The 21,685-nt window shown below is 35.5% G+C and overlaps 1 protein-coding gene across 1 annotated transcript in view; it reads right to left on the reverse strand.

The window, feature by feature from the left end:
• FZD3 (frizzled class receptor 3) overlaps positions 1 to 21,685 on the reverse strand; it is a 79,214-nt gene that overhangs the window by 16,142 nt on the left and 41,387 nt on the right. Inside the window, exons 3-4 of the mRNA XM_027853926.1 lie at positions 4,364 to 4,560; positions 2,059 to 3,076 (exon numbers count right to left, since the gene is read on the reverse strand). Coding sequence (XP_027709727.1) covers positions 2,059 to 3,076; positions 4,364 to 4,560 — 1,215 coding nt within the window. The remainder of the gene's footprint in view (positions 1 to 2,058; positions 3,077 to 4,363; positions 4,561 to 21,685) is intronic.

The raw sequence follows: 21,685 nt of genomic DNA on the forward strand, positions 1-21,685 counted from the left end.
GGCTGCATTTCTATTTTTTTTCTGAACTACTCAATGAGTTCTCCATAGAGGACTGTAAATTCTGCTCATCAGAGATATCTTCTGACCCAGGTTGCTCCTGTGGATCTGCTTGGACCTCATCATTTTTGCTTGGGCGCTGCATAGGACTTGAGCTGCTGTAATCTCTGCTTGTTTGATGATCTATGAGCTCTGGTTGCTGTTTTCATCATGCATATCCATTATCCCCAGGCTGTTATTTTTTCGGGGCATTTCTCATCTTTGTCCTTTTTCTTGTTCTTGCTTTTCTTCAATTCTTTAATGGGGACACATATATATTTGTAGGAACATTTCACCTACAATCACCCATTTCTTCTGCCATTTGTGCACTTTCCTGGTATTATCTTTGGCCTGGCTCCTGATTTCTGCTCAAACCAACCTGTCTAACATGGTTTATGGTTTTGGTTAGAAGAAAGAGAGACTGGTGGAGTTTGCTCAGATTGTCTGCCTGTCTGTCTGTCTGTCTGTCACACACACACACACACACACACACACACACACACACACCTTGCTGCTCCCACTCAGGGCCCAGTGCCTGTATTATAATTTTGAGATTTGTAGCATCAAACCTTTATTATCCCACTTTCCCCTTATTATTTCCCTTAATATCTTGCCCTTTTGTTCCCTTTTCATAAATTTTGCATTATTTTGTCTAAAAGCTATCCTTTATAAAGTAATTTGGCACAGAGTTAAATCAATAGATAAACTTGGGCAATATCATAATTTTTGCTATGTTTCTAAAGGTTATATTGGACAGGCCAAAGATGAGTCAGCTAAAACTTAAATGAAACAATAAGTTTAGCTAAATTTCTCAACAGAAAAAAAAAAACTGACACGAATCATCAGTGTTTCTGTATATTACCAACAAAACCCAGGAGGGAGCGAAATTCCACTCAAAATAATTATAGAATATATAAAATACTTAGGATTTTATCTACTAAGACATACATTAGAAGTTACATTAATATAACAGAATACTCTTTTCAAACTACTAAAGTTCTAGCTTTCCAGAGCTGGGAAAAATAATAAAATTAATCTGGAGAAACAAAAGGTCAAGAATCTCAAAGAAATAATAAAAAAAGTGAGAAAGAAGGAAGTCTAGCAGTTCCAGATCTCAAACTATACCACAAAGAAATAATTATCAACGTTTTTTAGTATTAGTTAAAAAATAGAGAGGTTGATCAGTGGAACAGATGAGGCATACAACATTATAAAAGCAGACAAATCAAGATGCTTACTGTTTGATAAACCCAAAGATCCTAGCTACTATACCGGAGTGCCAACTCTCTATTCATCATAAACAGCTGGAAAGACTAGAAAAAAAGTCTAGCAGAAATTAACACCTCAAATAATATACCAAAATAAATTCTAAATAGATATGACTTAAACATAAAAGATGACATCATAAACCAATTAGCAAAGCAAGGAAGAAATTACCTTTCAGATCTATGGATAGGGGAATAGTTTGTGACCAAACAAGGGATAGAGAGGATTACTGAAGGTAAAATGGACAATTTGGATTTATAAAATTTAAAAAGTTCTTGCAAAAACAAAACTAGTTCCATTAAAATTAGAAGGGAAACAGGTAACTGGGGAAAAAATTCTTTTCATCAAGTTTCTTTGATAAAGTTCCCATTTCTAAGACATATAAGGCACAGACTCAAATTCATATAAAAAAAAGTCATTCCCAAATAGATATCTGATCACAGACTAGGAAGAGGTATGAAGAAATGAAGAAATCTAAACTATCAACAACCATATAAACAAAAAATGCTCCAAATTACTAATAATCTGACGTAACCTGGCTTCTATCCAAAGCTGGGACATTTGCATTATGTATTTAATATACCTATTTCATTTTGTCCTTTTAAAGCTAGGTGATTATAAAATTCTAAGTTCATAAATACTTTAAAGCATAACATTCTTGACTAAATGTTTAAAATGGTTTAACAGTTAAATCATTGTGGTAATCCCTCTGCTCTCAGTGCTACAAATACTGACATATATAATGTGTTTCCTTACCTGATAGGGGCATGGAATATGATATTCTCTGCAGCGTTCTTGTATCCATGTTGTTTCCCATATACCACGGTAGGCTTGCTCATAAAAATAGCATCCAATTACAACCAAGAGTGGTACAAGATACAGAATACTGAACACACCAATCCGAATCATGAACTTCACCAACTTGTCTTGATTTTCCTTTTCTAATGGAATCTCAATGCGAACCCTGTTTAAGGATATGATACCAGCTAATAGAAGAGAAACTCCAACTACCACATACAGGCAGAGGGGAGCCAGAACAAAATATCTCAATGCATCAACATCGTAGAGGCCAACAAAACATACGCCACTGATATTGTCACCTTCAATTTTATTCATAGCTAAAAGGATGATAGTGAGAGTTCCAGGAATGCCCCATGCACTGGCATGAAAAAGTAATGCTTTCTTCTCAATAGCTTCACTCCCCCACTTTGGTACGGCTGCCAAAAACCATGTGATGGTAAGTATGACCCACCAGACACTGCCAGCCATGGTAAAGAAATAGAGCACCATGAAAAGCATAGTGCAGGCTTTATTATGAGACCCTTGCGTCACTGTGGAAGCCTTGTACTGGGCAGGGCTAGATGCATTGCAGGCTACTCGGTCCTCAAGCAAAAACCCAATGAAGAAAATTAATGACACCATCATGTAGCAGACAGCATAAAATATAATAGGCCTTTCAGGATAGCGGAATCTTGTAACATCAATTAAAAAAGTTAAAAAAGTAAACAATGTGGCAGAGAGGCAAATGATGGAAATCAATCCTATAAAATATCGAGCAAATGAAAGTTCTTCTCGTCTAAAGTACATATTTGGACAAGGAGGTGAACAATCACGAACGTGAAGAAAAGAATAGCCCAGATCAGGATCAATTTTCAACTCTCGGGGACACCAGAAACCATAGTCTCTTTGAACTGCCACTGGGGCTCCTTCAGTTGGCTCTCCAGCTAAATTCAGATCTACCAGGCGAGGGTAGGGTTCATCACAATCTGGGAACCTAAGAAGTTTAAAAAAAAAAGTACCTTTACTATCTTAGGTCCTGCTATAGGTCTAGGTTTGCATAAGACTGTTCATTTCTTCATTAGGTACCCTGTTTACAATTAAATCAAATATGCCTTTTCCCACAATAGCCACATTTCCCATAAGTGTGATTAACTATATCAAGGAGAATAATATGCTTTTTCAGTCAGTTTGTTTTTCCTATAAAAGTAAATTTCATTATTAAAATGGCTAAGATAAAGTCATTAATTGGCATAAAAATACTTAGAAAAGACAAAATATAGGAGCAAGGAAAGTAATGTAAAAACACTTTGAAAACTGTCAAGCACTATACATAGAAGTAAGATATTCCTATTATTTGGAATAAGACTTAAAGAAATATGAGTACCCATATAGAATTAAGTACTTCATTTATTAACTATTCAGAGTGACTATTTAATTTAACCCTGATTTTTCCTTGAGGAATAACTCATTCTCCAGATTAAGTCATTCTGAATTTATTAAAACCTTCACAATATATGCACTCATGCTTCAAGAAACCTTTGCACTAAAAGCCCTTTCCAGTGGCTTCCCTACAGCTTTTGATCAACATTATTCAACTGAGGTTATTAACTAATGAAAAGGAAAGTCTTCTCCAGCCTTCCTAACTAGCAAGACAGTCCCTCTAATTCCCTTGACTTCTTTATATCTTTCCCTATATCATGGCAAAGTAGAAAGAGAAAAAAAATTTATATACTAATATGATCTAGGTAATCCAACAACTCACTTTTCCCTCCAGTCTACAGATTATCTGTCAGTGTCTTTCCCAAATTATCTGCCCTTGTTTCTCTACGGTTTTGTCTTGCTTTTTGCACTATGCTCCCTTTTTGATTATGCCATCCCCTCTCTTCACCCAACTCTCTCCTCTAATTAGACATAATATTAATTAATGTATATTTTGTTGTGTTATATTTATTGCATAGCATTCCATAGTCTATTCTTAACAGCAGAAACAAATGAGTGGAATATTTCCTATGTCTTTCTCTTTATATATGTTTAAATTGGGTTTTACTTTTGTATATGCTTTTGTGGGTTTTTTAAATGTAATTTGCATAGGTATTTATTCTCAACGAGTTCTTAATACAAAGAAAGTTGCACTTCCAAGCTTGAATCCATTTAGTGTTTTAAAACCCTAAGAAACTACTTAGGTCTTTAGAAATGGAATTATTGTTCTAAATTAATAAACACTATTTTCTCCATTCACATGATAAAAAACAACCAATACAAATTTAAGTGATTTTCTCACCTACTACATTCCATATCTTCTGGCCAAGGAACACCAAACATTTCCATGAGTTTGGAACATTCACTGTATGCCCGCTGACATAGCCTACGACAGGGTAGTGTAACACGTCCGTATTCCATACATATAGGTGCATAAAGTGCACAGAGAAAAGGACGGAAATCTCGGGAACAATCCAGATTCACCATAGGGTGGAATGGCTAGAGAAAAGTTAGAAATTGAATAATTAGACGAAAGTACCACATGCTAAAGACTGCTGTAGTATTATAGTATTTGTTTTCCATTATTAAAAAAAAACTTCCACCCTTTGTAGGCAAATTTAATAGAATCATATGTTAAGAGTTTATAGGGAGCTTGGAGATAAACTGATTCACCCCCCCATTTTGTAGATTGGGAAGCTGAGGTCCTGAAACGACACTTGTCAAAGTGTCAGAGCTAGGATATACAGCCAGGTCCTCCAATTCCACATCTGGTATTCTCTGCACTGCACCACATTCCCTTGCTTTTTGTTTTTAATTTTGTTCCCAAAAAGTATGAGTCTGGTTCTCAGGCTCTAAAATTCACATGAAGTAAACAAAGCTAACATTTTAACTTGATATTCAGGAAACTCAGAGGGGAAAAAAAAATACAATGGCTGAAAAAGTTAAAACCACACCAGAACAATCATTACAAACACCAGTAGAGGCTCACATTACACAAGAAATCTGGACTTCAAAAGCTGATTGTAAACCAAATCCTATTTTTCCTCCTATCTTACATCATAATTTGGAAGGTGCTCTATTACTGACTGATTTTCAGTTGGCAATGACTATTCCCACTCTTCTGCTCCTAGGTGGTCTGTCAAATAAATCTCTAAAGCATAACACTATTCAACATCTATTGCTTCTATATTATTTTCTAATTGTTTCTAATATGCAAAATTGCTTCTCCAGGTAGATTATAAACTCTATGATTTTAAAGACTGTTCTTTTTGTCTAACTCACAATATCAAACATAGCCAGGGTATCTAGTACCAAGAAAACTGTGTTCTAATTCTCATTCTGACACTTAACTGTGACAAGTCACTTGACACCACTTCGAGTCTCTGTTATAACTCTGCTTCACTACTTCATAAGGTTGCTATGTGAAAAGCCATTTGTAAACCTTAAAGAACTCAGTGTGTTATTATTATTATTACCATATGCTCTGAATAAGTGCTTAAATGATTGATTAGAGCATAGTTAAAGAAACCCTTTGTTTCATACTTACAAGATTAAGAAGCTTTTTGTAATGAGAATAATCTGATTTGCAAATCAGAATTATTCTGATTCCCTAAAGCAGAGACATTGTACACTTGGCAGTTTTCACTTTAATTTCTCTCTGCAATAAAACAAAGTCACTATATATTGCCGCCTTTGTTTTGAAAACCAAACTAAGATAATATTATTGATAATATTCATTAAGAATTCAGGATATCAAGTTTAGCTACACATGACCTTTTCATACAATTAATGACAAACTTGAAGACAATAAATTTGTACTTTAAAAGTCAATGAAAAACCAAGTTAACACTATAGTTAAAAAAAAAATTGAGAAGAAATTTAACCAAGATGCCTCTTACCCAACAGTTCAATCTCCCCTCTGACAAAAATGACCTTTCTACTAGACTTTTTTTTGTCCCAGTTGGTTGTCCCAGTGGGAGAACAGAATATCTAGCTTGGGAGAATAGGAGAGAAGATAAAGAGACTGTAGTAGGTAAGCTCAGAAACTTGAGGAACAGAAAATATATGATAAATAGAATGGGAGTGTTAGCACAAATAGAAAGTAAGAGATGTAAAGTGTATACAAGAAGACAGTATTTAGGAAAGTGAGCAAACGAGTGTAAAATGTTTGCTGAAATTTTAAAAAAAGGAAAAAATGAAGATGAGAAGGGGAAGGAGAGTAAAGAAAAGGAAGCAAGAGAGAGGTAAATGAGAAGAGGGAAAAAATTGACAGAAAACATTCATTCATTAAGCATTCATTATGTGCCTGGAGAGGTAAGGAGGAAAAGGAAAAAGGAAAGTACTATTTTGAAGGAAGCTAGGGATTCTAAGACGTAAAGGTAAAGAGAAGTACATTCCAGATACAAGGGACAGAAAAGGGTTAGGGAAAGTGGGAAAGGAAACAAGGAAGGACCATTGAATTTTAGGGGCTGAAAGGGCTTTAAACCATCTCGTCTGTAAAATGAGGATAAACTCATAGGAGACGGGTCATACCAGTAGTTAGTGGCTGAGCTACGAAACGAACCCAGGCCTCCAGACAACCAATCCAGTATCTTTTCTAATAAATAATACGCAGATAGGTATCAGATGTAGTTGGAGAGGGAAAGAAAAACACTTGTAAATATGATCTCGTTTCCCATTTGCCCTGCTTTGATAGCCCAACATGCTAGATTCTGGCCTCTGTCTGTGGCACAGAAGAGTGTATTTTTGATGAAAGGAGAGGAAAGGTGTAGAATCCTTTTGCTAACTGGGGCAACTAACCTTCCACTGCTTCCAATCTTTATCAACTTCTGGGTCCCCAGTTGAAAAATAACAGCACTGAAACCAAACGGCAACTGTAAAAAGTATCCAGTGTAGGAGGAGAGTTAATAAATAACTGTTTCCAGAGGACATCAACTTAACTATTTAGTCAGTCCTGAGTAGGACTGTGTTAAGAGAGAAAGGAAAATGGGAAAAGAGGTATGAAGGCAACTCGGTATATAGCTACAGTCAACAGCCCAGAGAAAAGTCAGAAACAGAGCCCTAAAGCATAGCTATATGAATTTCCTTCCAGAATGACATTAAGACATGTTGCGACTTAACAACATCATTTATTTTGGTAAGAACAATATAAAAGCTGGCCTCCATTGGGGAAAAAAATATAAAAACAAAAAAAAACCCTGCAACTTAAGAAAACACTCAAATAACTTGAGAATAATTATAAATAATAGCTTGAGATTTTCAACAGTTTAAATTTGTCTTACTTTTTTGTCTCTATTTTTTGAAGTGAAATAATATCCCTATTAAATATACATAATGAGTTTGAAGAGAAAATCTATTGGAGAAGCTGAAGCAAGCATGAGGAAATAGACAAGTAAAAAATAAAAAGCAAAAAATTTTTAAGAATGATCTATATTTATCGTTGGTATTTACAAATACTGTTATTGTTGGAGGGAATGACTACTATTTGATTTACATGAATGCTTATATACCAAAGAACATAAAATCTAATAAATTATTACCCTCGAAATATATATGTAGAATACATAAGGCAGGAAAATTTTTGCAGAAGGAAGTACATTATTTTAATAAGCAAATATAAATTTTTTTTAAAACAATGTGACATCAAAAGGATTACTTAAATAAGGTTGCTAATATGGTTGCAAAGTGTAAAAAAAACCTTCCAAAAGGAGAAATACTGGCCCTAACTGTAGCTATTGATGCAAATAAAACAATGCTTGGTAAATCATATGTAAAGAAACTTTGGATACTTCCACTTGTAGAGAATATGGTTGGAAAAGAAATGTTCACATGTCTGAAAAACTTCGTGATTAAGGCACTAAAATCCTCTTTTACACTTCAAGTAGATGATGCAACAGATGACAGTTAAAGATGTTCATTTGATTACATATGCAAGACATGTTGTTCAAACTAATGCCAGACAAAATGTTATTATTTTGCAAACTTACAGATGGCAATGACAAATACAAAGAAAATTTCAGAGAAATTGATGGGATATTATATGAAAGATTTATATTGGACTTTCTAATGACAGAACTCCATTGAAGTCAGGACAAAAGGTGGCAATGTGGATAGAACAATGGACTTGGAGTCAGGAAGATGTGAGTTTGAATCCTACTTTAGAAATTTAATAACTGTGTGACTAAAGACAAGTCACTTAATGTTTCTTGGCCTCAGTTTTGCCATCTGTAAAATGAAGGAGATGGATATGATGGATGAACCTTAAGGTCCATTCCAGCTCTAAATCTACTATGTTGATATGAAAATACTTCATTAAAGATGGGGCTCCTGATGCAATATGGACACGTCACATGCTTCACATTCACTCGTATCAAAAAATGAGAAGCTACATACAGTATTTTAGGTTGTTATAAGAATCTAGGTTATTAAAAGGTTATTAACCTAGGTTAATAAGGTTATTAAAAAGAAGGCCCTTTGTAAAATTGTGTGACATGGGGACAAAGCAGAACTTCTAAATTACATACAATATTCCACACCCACGAACCTCTCACCTCTGCAAAGGAGTGGTGTGCAGGTGTCTTCTCATTTCTCTTCTTTGGGGCCATGCTTGTTCTTTGCAGTTTTATAACATTTACTACTGATTTTTTTGGGTGGTTGTATTCCCACGCACATTGTTGTGGTCATTGTATATGTTGTTTTGTTGGCTCTACTTACTTCACTCTGCATCAGATTACATAAATCTTTCCATGCTTCTTTGTATTCATCATACTCATCATTAATGTTCAGAGTAATATTCCATTATTCACGTGCGACAATTTGTTTAACCATTCCCCAATGCATAGGCATCTTCATCCCCACCCCTAATTCTTTGCTATCACAAAAAGTGCTGCTATAAATATTTTGGTATCACGGGGACTTCCTTTTTATCAATGACTTCTATGGGGCTATTAGCCTAGTTGCCCTGACTTTCTGTCTTGTCACTGGACTTCCAATGACTAAAAGAGAGAGTGGGGCTGACGATTTTGTTCAACTTTGCCTCACTTAAATCCAATTCATATGCAAGTCAAGACATCATCCCAGGACGTCACTGGTCCTCTTCAAAAATGAAGGACAAACAAGCCTAGTAGTGAAACACTTTCAAAGGATATGCACATTTCAACAACTTTATAAATTGCTTTCCAGAATGGTTGTACCAACTCATAGTTCCAACAATGTACCAATGTGTATTTTACTCATTAGCATAAATTCAAAGTATTTTTTCCAAAACTGACAGTTCCACCAACAATGCACTAATATATCTATCTTCCAATTGCCTCTACAATATTAACAATTCTCGTTTTCCGTCATTTTTGCCAATTTGCTGGTATGAGGTGAAACTTTACACATTTTGGTTAGTTTCTCTTATTATTAGTGATTTGAAGCATTTTTTTCACACAGCTGTTAAAAGTGTGCAATTCTTCTTTTGAGAACTGTTTATTCATATACATTTCTACATCCGTCCGTAATCCATTAGGGAATAGCTTTTGGTCATATATATCCATCCTGATAATTGTCTATATATTTCAGATACCAAAGAGAAGAGAATGTGTCCTCCAAGAGATCTGAGTGAATCTAAACATTTCTGAATAAATAGTGCAGGAAAAAGGAAAATGAGCCAACACCTGATGGGGCAGAGAATCCTACATATTGCTAAAAAAGCATGGCACTATAATAGCTGGATGTTCCTGAATTGTTGAAGAAGGAAATAAGCATAAAAATAAATAAAATATAAGAAAATATATGTAAATAAAATGTAAAGAACAGGAAAAAGAATACTTAACTAACCTTATCATAGATAAAGAAGTCAAACAAGCTATAAGTAAACTCCCAAAGGAAAAATAAAACAAGACTATATGGATTTACAAGTAAATTCTACCAAACATTTAAAGAACAATTAATTCCTATACTATATAAGTTATTTGAAAAACAAATAGGGAAAGAAAGGGTCCTATTAAATTCCTTCTATGGCAGAAACACAATCTTGATACCTAAACCAGGGAAAGTCAAAACTGAAGAAGAAAATTATAGATCAATTTCCTTAATGAACACTGATATAAAAATTTTACATAACAAACTAGCAAAGAGACTTTAGCAATATGTCACAAATATCATACACTATAGTGACACTAGAATTATAACAGAAATTCAGGGCTGGTTCACTATTAAGAAAACTACAAGTATAAAACAAAAATCATATGGTCATTTCAACAGATGCAAAAAAAAAGCTTTTGACAAGATACAATACTCATTCATGTTAACAGTAGAAAGTGCAGGAATAAATTGAGCTTTCCTTAAAATGATAAGTAGGATCTATCTAAAATCAAGAGCAAGAATTATCTGTAATGGGGAAAAGCTAGGGGCCTTTCCAAAAAGATCAAGAATAAAGCAAGGATGTCCTCTATTACCTTTACTATTCAATGTCTGTGCTAGAAATCCTAACTGTAGCAATGACAAGAAAAAGAAATTAAATGAAAAAGTATAGGTAGGGAAGAAACAAAAGGATCACTTTTGCAAATGACAGAATAGTTTATTTAGAGAACCCTAGAGTCAACCAAAAAACTAAATGAAACAATTAAAATGTTAGCAAAGTTGCAGGATATGAAATAAACCCACATAAATCACCAGCATTTCTGTATATGACCAACAAAATTCAGCAGGAAGAGAAAGTAAGACAAATTCCATTTACAATAACTACAGACAGCATAAAATACTTGGGAGTCTACCTGCCAAGACAAACACAGAAACAATATGAACACAGATACAAACATATGAACGCAGCTACAAAATAAAAAAAAACCAAAAAAAAACAAAAAAACCAGATCTAAATAATTTGAGAAATATTAATTGCTCACAGGTAAGCTAAGCCAACATAATAAAAATGACCATTCTACCTGTTAATTTACTTATTCAGTCCCATGCCAACCAAACTACAAAGAATTAACTCTATAGAGCTAGAAAAAAAATAATAAAATCAATCCAGAGGAATAAAAGGTCAAGAATATCAAAGGAATCAATGAAAAAAAAAGTGGGAAGGAAGGGGACCAGTTCCAGATCTCAAACTATATTACAAAGTAAAAATTCTCAAAACAATTTGGTACTGGTTAAAACATATAAAAATTAATCAGTGGAACAGATCAGATACAAAAGATACAGAAGAAAACAAATCTAGTAGCCTATTGCTTGATAAAGCAAAGACTTCAACTTAAGAGTTAAATATTTGATTTTTTTTAAATTCTGGGAAAACTGGACAGCAGTATGGAAGGAATTAAGTTTAGACTAACACCCCATACCATATACCAAGATAAGCTCCAAATGGATACGACCTAGATGTAAAGGGTGGCATCATAAACAAATTAAGAGAAATATAGGGAAAAATAAACACCTATAAGATCTATGGATAAGAGAAAAGTTCATGACCAAAGAAGGGATAGAGAAGGCACAGAAGATAAAATAGATAATTTTGATTATATAAAATTTAAATGGGTTTTAAAATCCAATAAAATAAAGATGAAATGGGAAACATTAATTGAGGGAAAAAACCTCTGCAGAAATTCCTCTGTTAAAGGACTAATTTCCAAGACATAAAGAACTGAGTCAAATTCATAAGAATTAGAGCCACTTCCCAATTGACAAATGTTCTAAGAACATGAAAAGGTAGTTCTTAAGAGAAGAAACCAAGGCCAATTGGATACATGTAAAAAAAATAGCCCAAGCAATTACTAAGTAGAAAAATTCAAATTAAAGCAATTCTGAGGTTCCAATTCACATTCATCAGATTGGCAAAGGAAATAAGAATAGAAAATGATAATTGTTAGGGAGGCTGTGGGAAAATAAGCACACCAATGCAACATTGTTGGACCTGTGAATAAGTACAACCACTCAGGAAAGCAATTTGGATTATATGTAAAAATTTACTAAACAGTGCATGCTCTTTGATTTAGCTATGCTACCACTTAAATTCAAATGGGATCAAAGAGAAATGAAATGGTCCATATGTATAAAAACACTTACATCAACTCTTTTTGTGGCTAGAAAAGACTGGAAACTAAGGAGAATATCCATCAACTGAAGAATGGCAGAATAAATTATGGTATATCAATGTGATGGAATGCTGTTGTGCTGAAAGAAATGAAGGAATAGATGATTTCAAAGAGACATGAAAAAACTTGAATGAACTGATGCATAGTGAAGTAAACAGAATCAGAAGAACAATTTATATGGTTACACCAATATTACAAGAATGAACAATTTCGAAGACTTGAAAAACTGATGAAGAATAAAATGAACAGAATAGGAAGAAAAATTTCTACAACAACAATGTAAAAAAAAACAGCGAAAGTTTTAAGAACTATGATCAATGTAATGACCATCCATCATTACAGAGAAGTGATGATGAAGCATACTGTCTACCTCCTAACAGAGGTGATAGATTCAGAATGCAGAATGAGACAATTATTTTTTTAGCAGGGGCAATGTGAGAATTTGTTTTGCTTGACCGCATCTTTATCACAGAAAATGTGGTTTTTTTCTCTCTTTTTTTTTTTCAATGAATGCTGGTAGGAGAGAAAGAAAATAGATTTCTATTAACTAAAAAAATAAACTTTAAAAAAGACAACATGAAACAGCAACAAAATATCAGGTTAAATACAACAGACAACATAATGGTACTGTCTTACTAAGGTCAAAAAGCAATCTTCTTTTCTTTTAACAGTTTCATTACTATCAGTTGCAGTTGCTTTTTGGTGTTATTTTGTCTAATTGTGCTTTGTAAATTTGCTTGTCTGCTGTGTTAAATAATAGTTTATCAATAAAGACAAGATAAACTTTTTAAAAATCTTCACTAGATCCTACCATTGTTGCAAGGTATTCTCCTATATTTTTCCGCACATTTTTAACCAAACTGCACCCCCCCACCAAGCTATCTACACTTGTTGCTTCCATTTTCTTTCCTATTACTTAACTTTTTGTAATATGGCTTCAAATTATATCACCAAACTGAATCTGCTCTCTATGATCTCTTAATTGCCAAATTTTTCAGTCCTGATCTTGTTCAATTTATCCGCTGTATGTAACACTATTGACCACTCTTTCCTACTGGATACTTTTTGACCTCTCTGGGTTTTAATGACACCATACTACACTGGATTTCCCCTACTTATAGGATCACTTCTTTCCACACTCTAATGCATCCTCCACTCAGCTATGGAACTGATGTTCCTAAAATGCTGGTCTGACCATGTCACCTCCCTCCATTCAATAAACTCCAGTGACTCCCTATTACCTCCAGGTTCAAAATCAAAATCCTCTTGTTTGGCTTTCAAAATAACTACCTTTCCAGTCTTCTTATACCTTACTCCCTTTCATGTATTCTGCAATCCAGTGAACACTGTTCTCTTTGCCGTTCCTCACACATGATGACTCCATCTCCTGACTATGAGCATTTTCAATGTTCCCCTTGTTGGAATTCTCTCCCTCCTCATCTCCACTTCCTAACTTCCCTGGCTTCCTTGACGTCTCAACTAAAGTCCTACCTCTTGTAAGAAACTATTTTTGTGTGTAGCTGAGGTGGTGTGGAGGAGTGGGTTATGGGAAATGAGTAGGTTGAGGAACTGAGTGGTTAGAGTGTTTGAGGGAGAATAATATATATGTTAAAGTCCTCAAGTATGAGAGCAGGAGTTGGGGAGAAAATTAAAATTGTGAGTCAAGTATTGAACTAATTGAAGAAGAAAGGGGAATGACCTGGAAGTCTGTCAACAACAACTACCAGAATTTTGATTAGGTGTGATTGATATAAATTGAATGTACTTCAATGGAGGAGAGGTTACTGAGTGAGAGAGGTAGGAAGAGAACCTAGAAGTAGCAATGGGGAGCAAAGAGCATTTCAACTCCCCTAGTTCAACTAATGAGCTGTGAGGAATGAATGGAAAGGGTAGCCATAGAGGCTGTGTCATAAGTTTGGGGAGGAAGGTGGGGCAGATTTCAGTGACAGCTAGAAGATGGAAGGAGTGGGAAAGGAGAAGATTTAGGATAAAGAAAAATCTGTTGCCTATGGAACAGGAACTCAGGAGGGTACAGTGGAAGGGAGTGAGTGTGTCTGGTTATTATTTTGGGATGGAAGGGTTGAGGTGGCTGGAATAAAGAATCAGGTGGTGAGGGATGGGGAATTGGGTTTGTATGATGACCTACAGGGGTTCCAAATCAATGGAATGTGTAGGGTCTGACCAGGTATGAGAATGCTCATCATTCTGAGTGGAAGGAGCCACTTCTTTTCCTAAAGGAGGCTGGAGATCAGACTGAAGACAAGTGCAATACAAATGGAAGGCATAATGAATGGTCAGATGGTCTGCCTCATTTCACTACTGTTATTCCCTCTGAAAGCTGGAGATTAGGCAGGAAATAGCAGAGCAGGAGACAGAAGTTGAATCTGCACAACAAATTGAAGTCCCATTCCTCACTGACTTTCTTCTTCCTTTTCTATCAAGGGATAGGCACAGCAAGAGGTAGAAGGCCTGAGGTCAAAAGGGAAGGTTGTTCCTATTTACACTAGTGATTCTCCACATCTCAGCTGGGAGATCAGGCTAGCAGCAGGAAGTGGAAATTGCCTTGAGCTGATAAACACGGAAATCCCTCACTAGCCCTTTAGTAGCTTACCCTCAATACCTGCAGCAGAAATGGAAGACTTCTAGAGAACGCAAATTGCTTTGGGATAAATGGAAGTTAGTCAGTCTGACAACGATGTAGAGTTGTTTGCATGTTGTCTCCTATGGGCTCCTTGAGAACAGAGATTGTTTTTTCTTTTCTTTATGGCCATTCTTTGTCTTCCCTAGCATGGTGCCTAGCATGGAGTAGGAACTTAATAAATACTGGCTGACTGATGACTAAAATTCAATAAATATTTATTAAATATCTATATTGTAATCAAGATACTACAGTAGGCCCTAGGAATATAGAGACAATGCCAAAAGTCATTGCCCTCAAGGTGGTTACATTCTACTGTGGGATAAAATATGCATGGGCTAAGTATAATCAATGATAATGAGTGAAGGGGGACAAGAGCTCTAAGAGTAAAGTTCATAGAGTTCTAAGAATAATTGAAGTGAGATAACATATGAGATGAAAGGTGACCCAGTGGATAAAGTACTAACTAGACTTAAGAGTCAGGAATACCTAAATTTGAATCCTACCTCAGATATTTACTAGCTAAGTATCCCTGGATAAGTCATGTAACATTTCTCAGCCTTAGTTAACTTATCTATAAAATGGAGATAATAATAGCAACTTCATCTATCTCATAGGGTTGTTGTGAATACCAAATGAGTCAATATATGTAAAATGCTTTGCAAATCTTAAGGTGACATAAAAACATTAGCTATTATTATTATAAACTGGGGCTTTATGGAGGCAATGGCACCTGAACTGAGCCTTCACAGAAGGCTTCATAGAAAAGCAGAAGAGACTGCAATATGTCTAAGAATAACTGTGTGAATGCATAAAAAGAGATGGTATGTCAAATATGGGAAACATTGATTAGTCATGTTTGGTTGAAACATAGAATATATGAAATGGAGTAATTAGAAAGGCAAGTTTGAGAAAGAATGAAGTGCTAGTCTAAGAAATTTTTATTTTATTCTAGAATTAACAGGGAGTCATGAAAGGCTTCTGATTAGGGCAGGGGGAAATACATTAAGAATATTATTTTGGCAGCTGTGTGAAGGATGGATTAGTAAAGGGAAAGAATGCAACCAAGGAGGCTATTACAATAGTCCAAACAAGAAGTAATGTGGGTCTAAACTAAGTCATATGACTAAAGAGAAGACTGATTAGAGAGATAAAATCATTGAAATTGAAACTTAAGAGATAAAATCAGTGAAATTTAGAGATAAAATCATTGAAAAATGATTGAATGGTGGGAGGGGGAAGATTGAGGGAGAAAGAAAGTTTATCGCGATCTTAAAGTTATAAATCTGAGCAATTGAAAGTATGGTGGTGACGTCAACAGAAATGGGAAAGTTTAGAAGAGGGGTTGATTAAAGAGTGGATGAAGAAAATTAGTTCAGTTTGGGACATACTGAATTTGAAGCAAAAACAGCAAATGCAAATGGAGCTATCTAGCAGAAAGTTAGAAGTATGGGACTAAAATTAAAGAAAAAGTTATTTCCTGCCTGATGCAGGCTTTCTTGGTGTACCATACCCTTACCCATTCTCCACGGTCCTGCTGCAATAAACCTCAGACATGAATTTTCCACAGTCAGGGGAGGTGGTAATTGGGTTTCCAGGTAACCTAGAATAGCCCTTAGCTTAGAGAACCCCACAGTTGCAGAGAATCTGCCCAGGACACCAATTATTCTTAAAAGCTGAGAAAGAAAGCACTCTACTAAACTGCTTTTAGGATTCAGGGAAATGGTAAAGCAAAGGATAACTACAGATCATTAACACTAATGAATATTGTTAAAAATTTTAAATAAAATTCTTCCAAACAACTATAGTAATTCATTTAAGAATCATTCATTAAGACCAAGATGGATTTATACAAGGGATGAAAGGATAGTTTACCATTAGGAAAACTATCCACATAATTATTTTGAAAACGAAAATAAACCATATGATTATCTCAAAAAATGCTGAAAAATCCCTTGACAAAGTACAACATTCATTTATGCTAAAAATTCTACAAAGTATAGGCATAGAGGGAACTTTTAAAATACCATAAAAGATATCTAAAACCAAAAGTAAATCCCATATGCAATGGAGAGACACTAGAAGCTTTCCCAATAAATATAGGAGTAAAAGGGGAATGCTGCATTCTCCTATTATTTGATATAGTTCTAGAAATACGAGGAATAGTAATAAGATGAGAGAGAAATTAAATGTACAAAGACAGGCAAATAGAAGACAAAACTATCCCTATTTGCTGATGACTTGGTGGTTTACTTAAAAAATCCTAGGGAATGATAAAAGAAATTAATTGAAACAATATTTTCAGAAAAAGTTGCAGGTTACATTATAAGCCCACAAAAATCAATAGCATTTTTATGTAATGATAGCAAAATCCAAAAGAATAACAGAAAGGGAAATTCTCATTCAAAGCAAGCACAAAATGCATAAAATATATGGGAGTTTATCTAACAAAGCACAAAAAATATTTGTATAGATTCAATTGTAAGTATTTTACAATTGAAAATTAAAAAAGCAGTGGACAGAGCACTGGCTCTGGATTCAGGAGGACCTGAGTTCAAATCCGGTCTCAGACACTTACTGTGTGACCCTGGGCAAGTCACTTAATCCCATTGCCTAGCCAAAAAAAAAAATCAAAAAAGAAAAACCTGAATTAGAAGAATATTTACTTTTCATGGCTGGGCTGTACCAATATAATAAAGATTACAATATTACAAAAGTCAACCTATAGATTTAATGTTATATCAAACGACCAAAGGGACACTTTACAGAGTTAGATAAAATAATATCAAATTAATTTGGAGGAACCAAAGATACAGAATATCTGAAGGGAAACACGAAAATGTCAGGAATGGAGGAATAGTACTTCCAGACCTCAAACTATATCATAAAATAGCCTATTACCAAAACCGTTTGATAGTGGTCAAAAATAGAAAATTCTATCAAAACAACAAACTAGGGAAGGGAAAATCATAATGAGAACTCAATGACCCAGTGTTTAATAGTCTCCCACACTTCCTATCTGATAAGAACTGCTGGGAAAACTAGAAGCACTTTGGCAGAAATGAGGTTTAGACCAACATCTTATCCCATATTTCACAATAAATTCAAAATGGGTGACCTGAATATTAAAGATCACACCATACAAAAATTACAATGGAAATAGATCATATATTTTTCAAGTCACATACATGACATGAATATTAAAAATTATATCACAAGAAAATCAGAAGAAAATTAAAAATTAATTTTCACAGTTATGGGGAGATGAAGTCTTAACAAAATGAAGGATAGAAGCAATTACAAAAGATAAAATAAATAATTTTTATTCTAATTAACTGAAAAGTTTTTGTGCAAACAAAATTAATGCATCTAGGATAAGAAGGGATATAGTTGAAATCTTTGCATAAAACATCTCTGATAAGGGCTTGGTATTCAAGATATATATATCCAAGATTCATATATTATAAATATATTTTATATATATGTATATATACACATATACACAAATGTATATACTCACACACACACATATACATATACACATATGACAGCTAAGAGGTATGTAGAGTAGTATAGGGTGCTAGACTTCTAATCAGGTAGGAACTAAGTTCAAATCCTGCCTCACACACTTAATTGTATGACCCTGAGCAAGCACAAAACTTCTCTCAGCTTCAGTTTCCTTACCTGTAAAATGGTGACAAGAAAAGGTTCTATTTTACAAGGTTCTGACAGGATCAAATCAGAGAACACATAATGCTTTTTGCAAACCTTAAAACCCATATAAATGATAGATATTAAGGCCAAAAGCCACTCCCCACCAGATAAGTCATCAAAAGATGTACATTTTCAAAAGAATTACAAAATATTAACAACCATATGAAAAAATGTTCAACTCACTAATAAGAAAAATGTAAATCGTTTCCAGGAGCCAAGATGTCAGAGTAAAAAGGTAGTTGCTCTCACCCTCCCCTAACAACCTCTGAAAACCCAGAAAATATCACCCCAGAAAAAACCCTGGAACAGCTGAACCAGAAGAAAGACGGGGAGCAGCAGTGCTGTAGCCCAGGTAGCTAGAGGAATTAACGGGAAAGGCCCCTCTTACCCTGGGGGAAGGGGAGCAGTATGAAACAGGAGTCGCCCAGCCAGCTAGTGGAAAGACCCACTTTAGCACACCAGGAGGAGATTCTAGTGCCTCAGCATTCTACAGCAAAGGGTCTCCCAGCACCTCAGCAAAAATAAGGGAAGCAGCACTACAAAGGGCCCTAGGCGGATGAGCACCTGGCAGCATTCGTCTGAAAGGAGCTGAAGAAAGCAACCTAGAGGTGCCAAAAAGTTCCAGCCTTGTTGATTCCAGCTCAACACCAGGTAAGCTGTCAGAACCCTACAGCCTCCAACTGCCAACCAGGAGGAGATCCCGAAGCCCAGGTGGTCGAGCAGGCAAACACCAACAGCTCTACCTCCCAGTGCCTCAGTGAGGGTGGGATAACCGGTGGAAACCAGCTCAGAAAACCACCAAGTGCCTCGGCATTCTACAGCAAAGAAGTCTGCCAGTGCCTCGACAGAAATAAGGAAGGCAGCACTGCTAGGGGCCCCAGGCAGATAAACACCCTGCAGCACCCATCCAAAAGAAGCTGAAGAAAACTAAAAGAAAGGAAAAGCAGGCAACCTAGATTTTCCTGAAAGTCCCAGCCTTGCTGATTCCAGCCCAACACCAGGTAAGCTGCCAGAACCCTACAGCCTCCAACTGCCAACATAAGAGACCCCAACACACAAAGCCAGTGACCAAAACCTAGGCTCCCAACACAAGAAGCTTGGGTCAGTGCCCTCTGCTCCCCAGCAGAAGAGCTTAATCTCTTTAAAGGCCAGGGAATAAAGAAACACCCATGAGTTAAAAGAAACGTAGGATAGATTCATATTATGAGAAGAGTGAAGATCAAGACAGAAATCCTGCAGAGGACAACAAACCCATGTCTGCAACATCAAAAGGGAATATGAACTGGTCTGAAGCCCAAAAAGCCTTCTTAGAAGAGCTCAAGAAGGATTTTAAAAGTCAAATGAGAGGGGCAGCTAGGTGGCGCAGTGGATAGAGCACCGGCCCTGAAGTCAGGAGGACCTGAGTTCAAATCTGACCTCAGACCAAACACTTGACACTTACTAGCTGTGTGACCCTGGGCAAGTCACTTAACCTCAATTGCCTAAAAAAAAAAGTCAAATGAGAGAGATAGAGGAGTCCTAAAAAAATACAATTGGCCAACTGGAAAAAAAGTACACTGAAGAAAACAAGTCCCTAAAAAACACAATTGGCCAATTGGAGAAGAAAGTACAAAATCTTACAGAAGAAAACAACACGTTAAAAATTAGAACTGGACAAATGGAAACTAATGACTCTATGAAAGCACAACAATCAGTCAAACAGAAACCAAAAAATGAAAAAATAAATGAAAACGTAAAATACCACATGGGTAAAACAATTGACCTAGAAAATCAATCCAGGAGAGACAATTTAAAAATTATTGGCCTACTTGAAAATCATGATGAAAAAAAGAGCATGGACGGTATCTTTCAGGAAATCATAAAGGAAAACTGCCCTGAAGTCCTAGAACCCAGAAGGTAAAATAAACTATAGAAAGAATTCACCGCTCCCCACCTGAAAGAGATCCCAAATTGAAAACGCTAAGGAATATAATAGCTAAATTCCAAAACTACCAGATTAAACAGGAAATACTGCAAGCAGCCAGAAAGAAACAATTTAAATATCATGGAACCACAGTCAGGATTACACAGGACCTTGCAGCTTCTACATTAAAAGACCATAGGGCGTGGAACATGATATTCCGTAAGGCAAAGGAGCTTGGATTGCAGCCATCGAAAACGAGCATGATTTTTCAGGGGAGGAGATGGATATTCAACGAAATAAAGGACTTCCAAACCTTCCTGATAAAAACACCAGAGCTCAACAAAAAATTTGATCTTCGAGTACAAGATTCAAGAGAGACATAAAAAGGTAAATAGACAGAAAGACACAATATGTTGTTAATAAGGGCAAACTGTTTACATCCCTACAAGGGAAGATGACACTTGCAACTCTTGAGAACTGTATTGTTATTACACCATGTTAAAGGAGTAACATAAAGGGGTTGGATATAAGTTGACTTTGATGTAATGATAAAAAAAAAATCTAATCAAGTGGGTTAAATGGATCCAAGTGAGTGGATTAGTCTGATCTAAGAAAATGTACTGAGAAAGGAGGAGGCAGAGAAGGGTAAATTACATTACAGGAAAAGGGGGATGAGCATTGTTTGAGCCTTACTCTCATCAGATTTGGCTCAAGAAGGGAATAACATAATCAGTTAGGTATAGAAATCTAACCTGCCCTGTAGGCAGTAGGAAGAAAAAGGGGAAAGAAAAGGGAAGGGGGATAGAAGGGAGGGAAGAAGCAGTAAAGGTAAAGGGGAAGAAAAGGGAAAGGAATAATAGAAGAGAGGTGGGACTGAAGGAGGGGGTGGTCAAAAGCAAAACACTAGTGGGGGGGAGGAGAAAAGAGAAAGAAAAGCATAAATGGGGGGTGAAGGATGGAGAAAAAGACACAGATAGTAACCCTCCTATTAGTTTTAATTTTTACTTACAACATCACTAATATGAAAATATGTTTAATATGAATGTAAATGTATAGCCTATATCAGATCGTGAGCCATCTTGGGGAGAGGGGTGGGTAGGAAGGGGGAGAAAAATTTTAAACTCAAAAGCATATGGAAGTGATTATTGATAAATCAAAATAAATTAATAAAAAAAAAGAAAAAAGAAAGAAAAATGTAAATCAAAACAACCATGAAGTTTCATCTCATACCCAAGATGACAAAAGGTGGAAATAGCCAGTGTAAGAAATTATGAACATGACAGAGAAACA

This window comes from Vombatus ursinus, unplaced genomic scaffold (genome assembly GCF_900497805.2).
Source record: "Vombatus ursinus unplaced genomic scaffold, bare-nosed wombat genome assembly UNPS02010219.1, whole genome shotgun sequence".
In the NCBI taxonomy this organism is placed as follows: Eukaryota; Metazoa; Chordata; class Mammalia; order Diprotodontia; family Vombatidae; genus Vombatus; species Vombatus ursinus.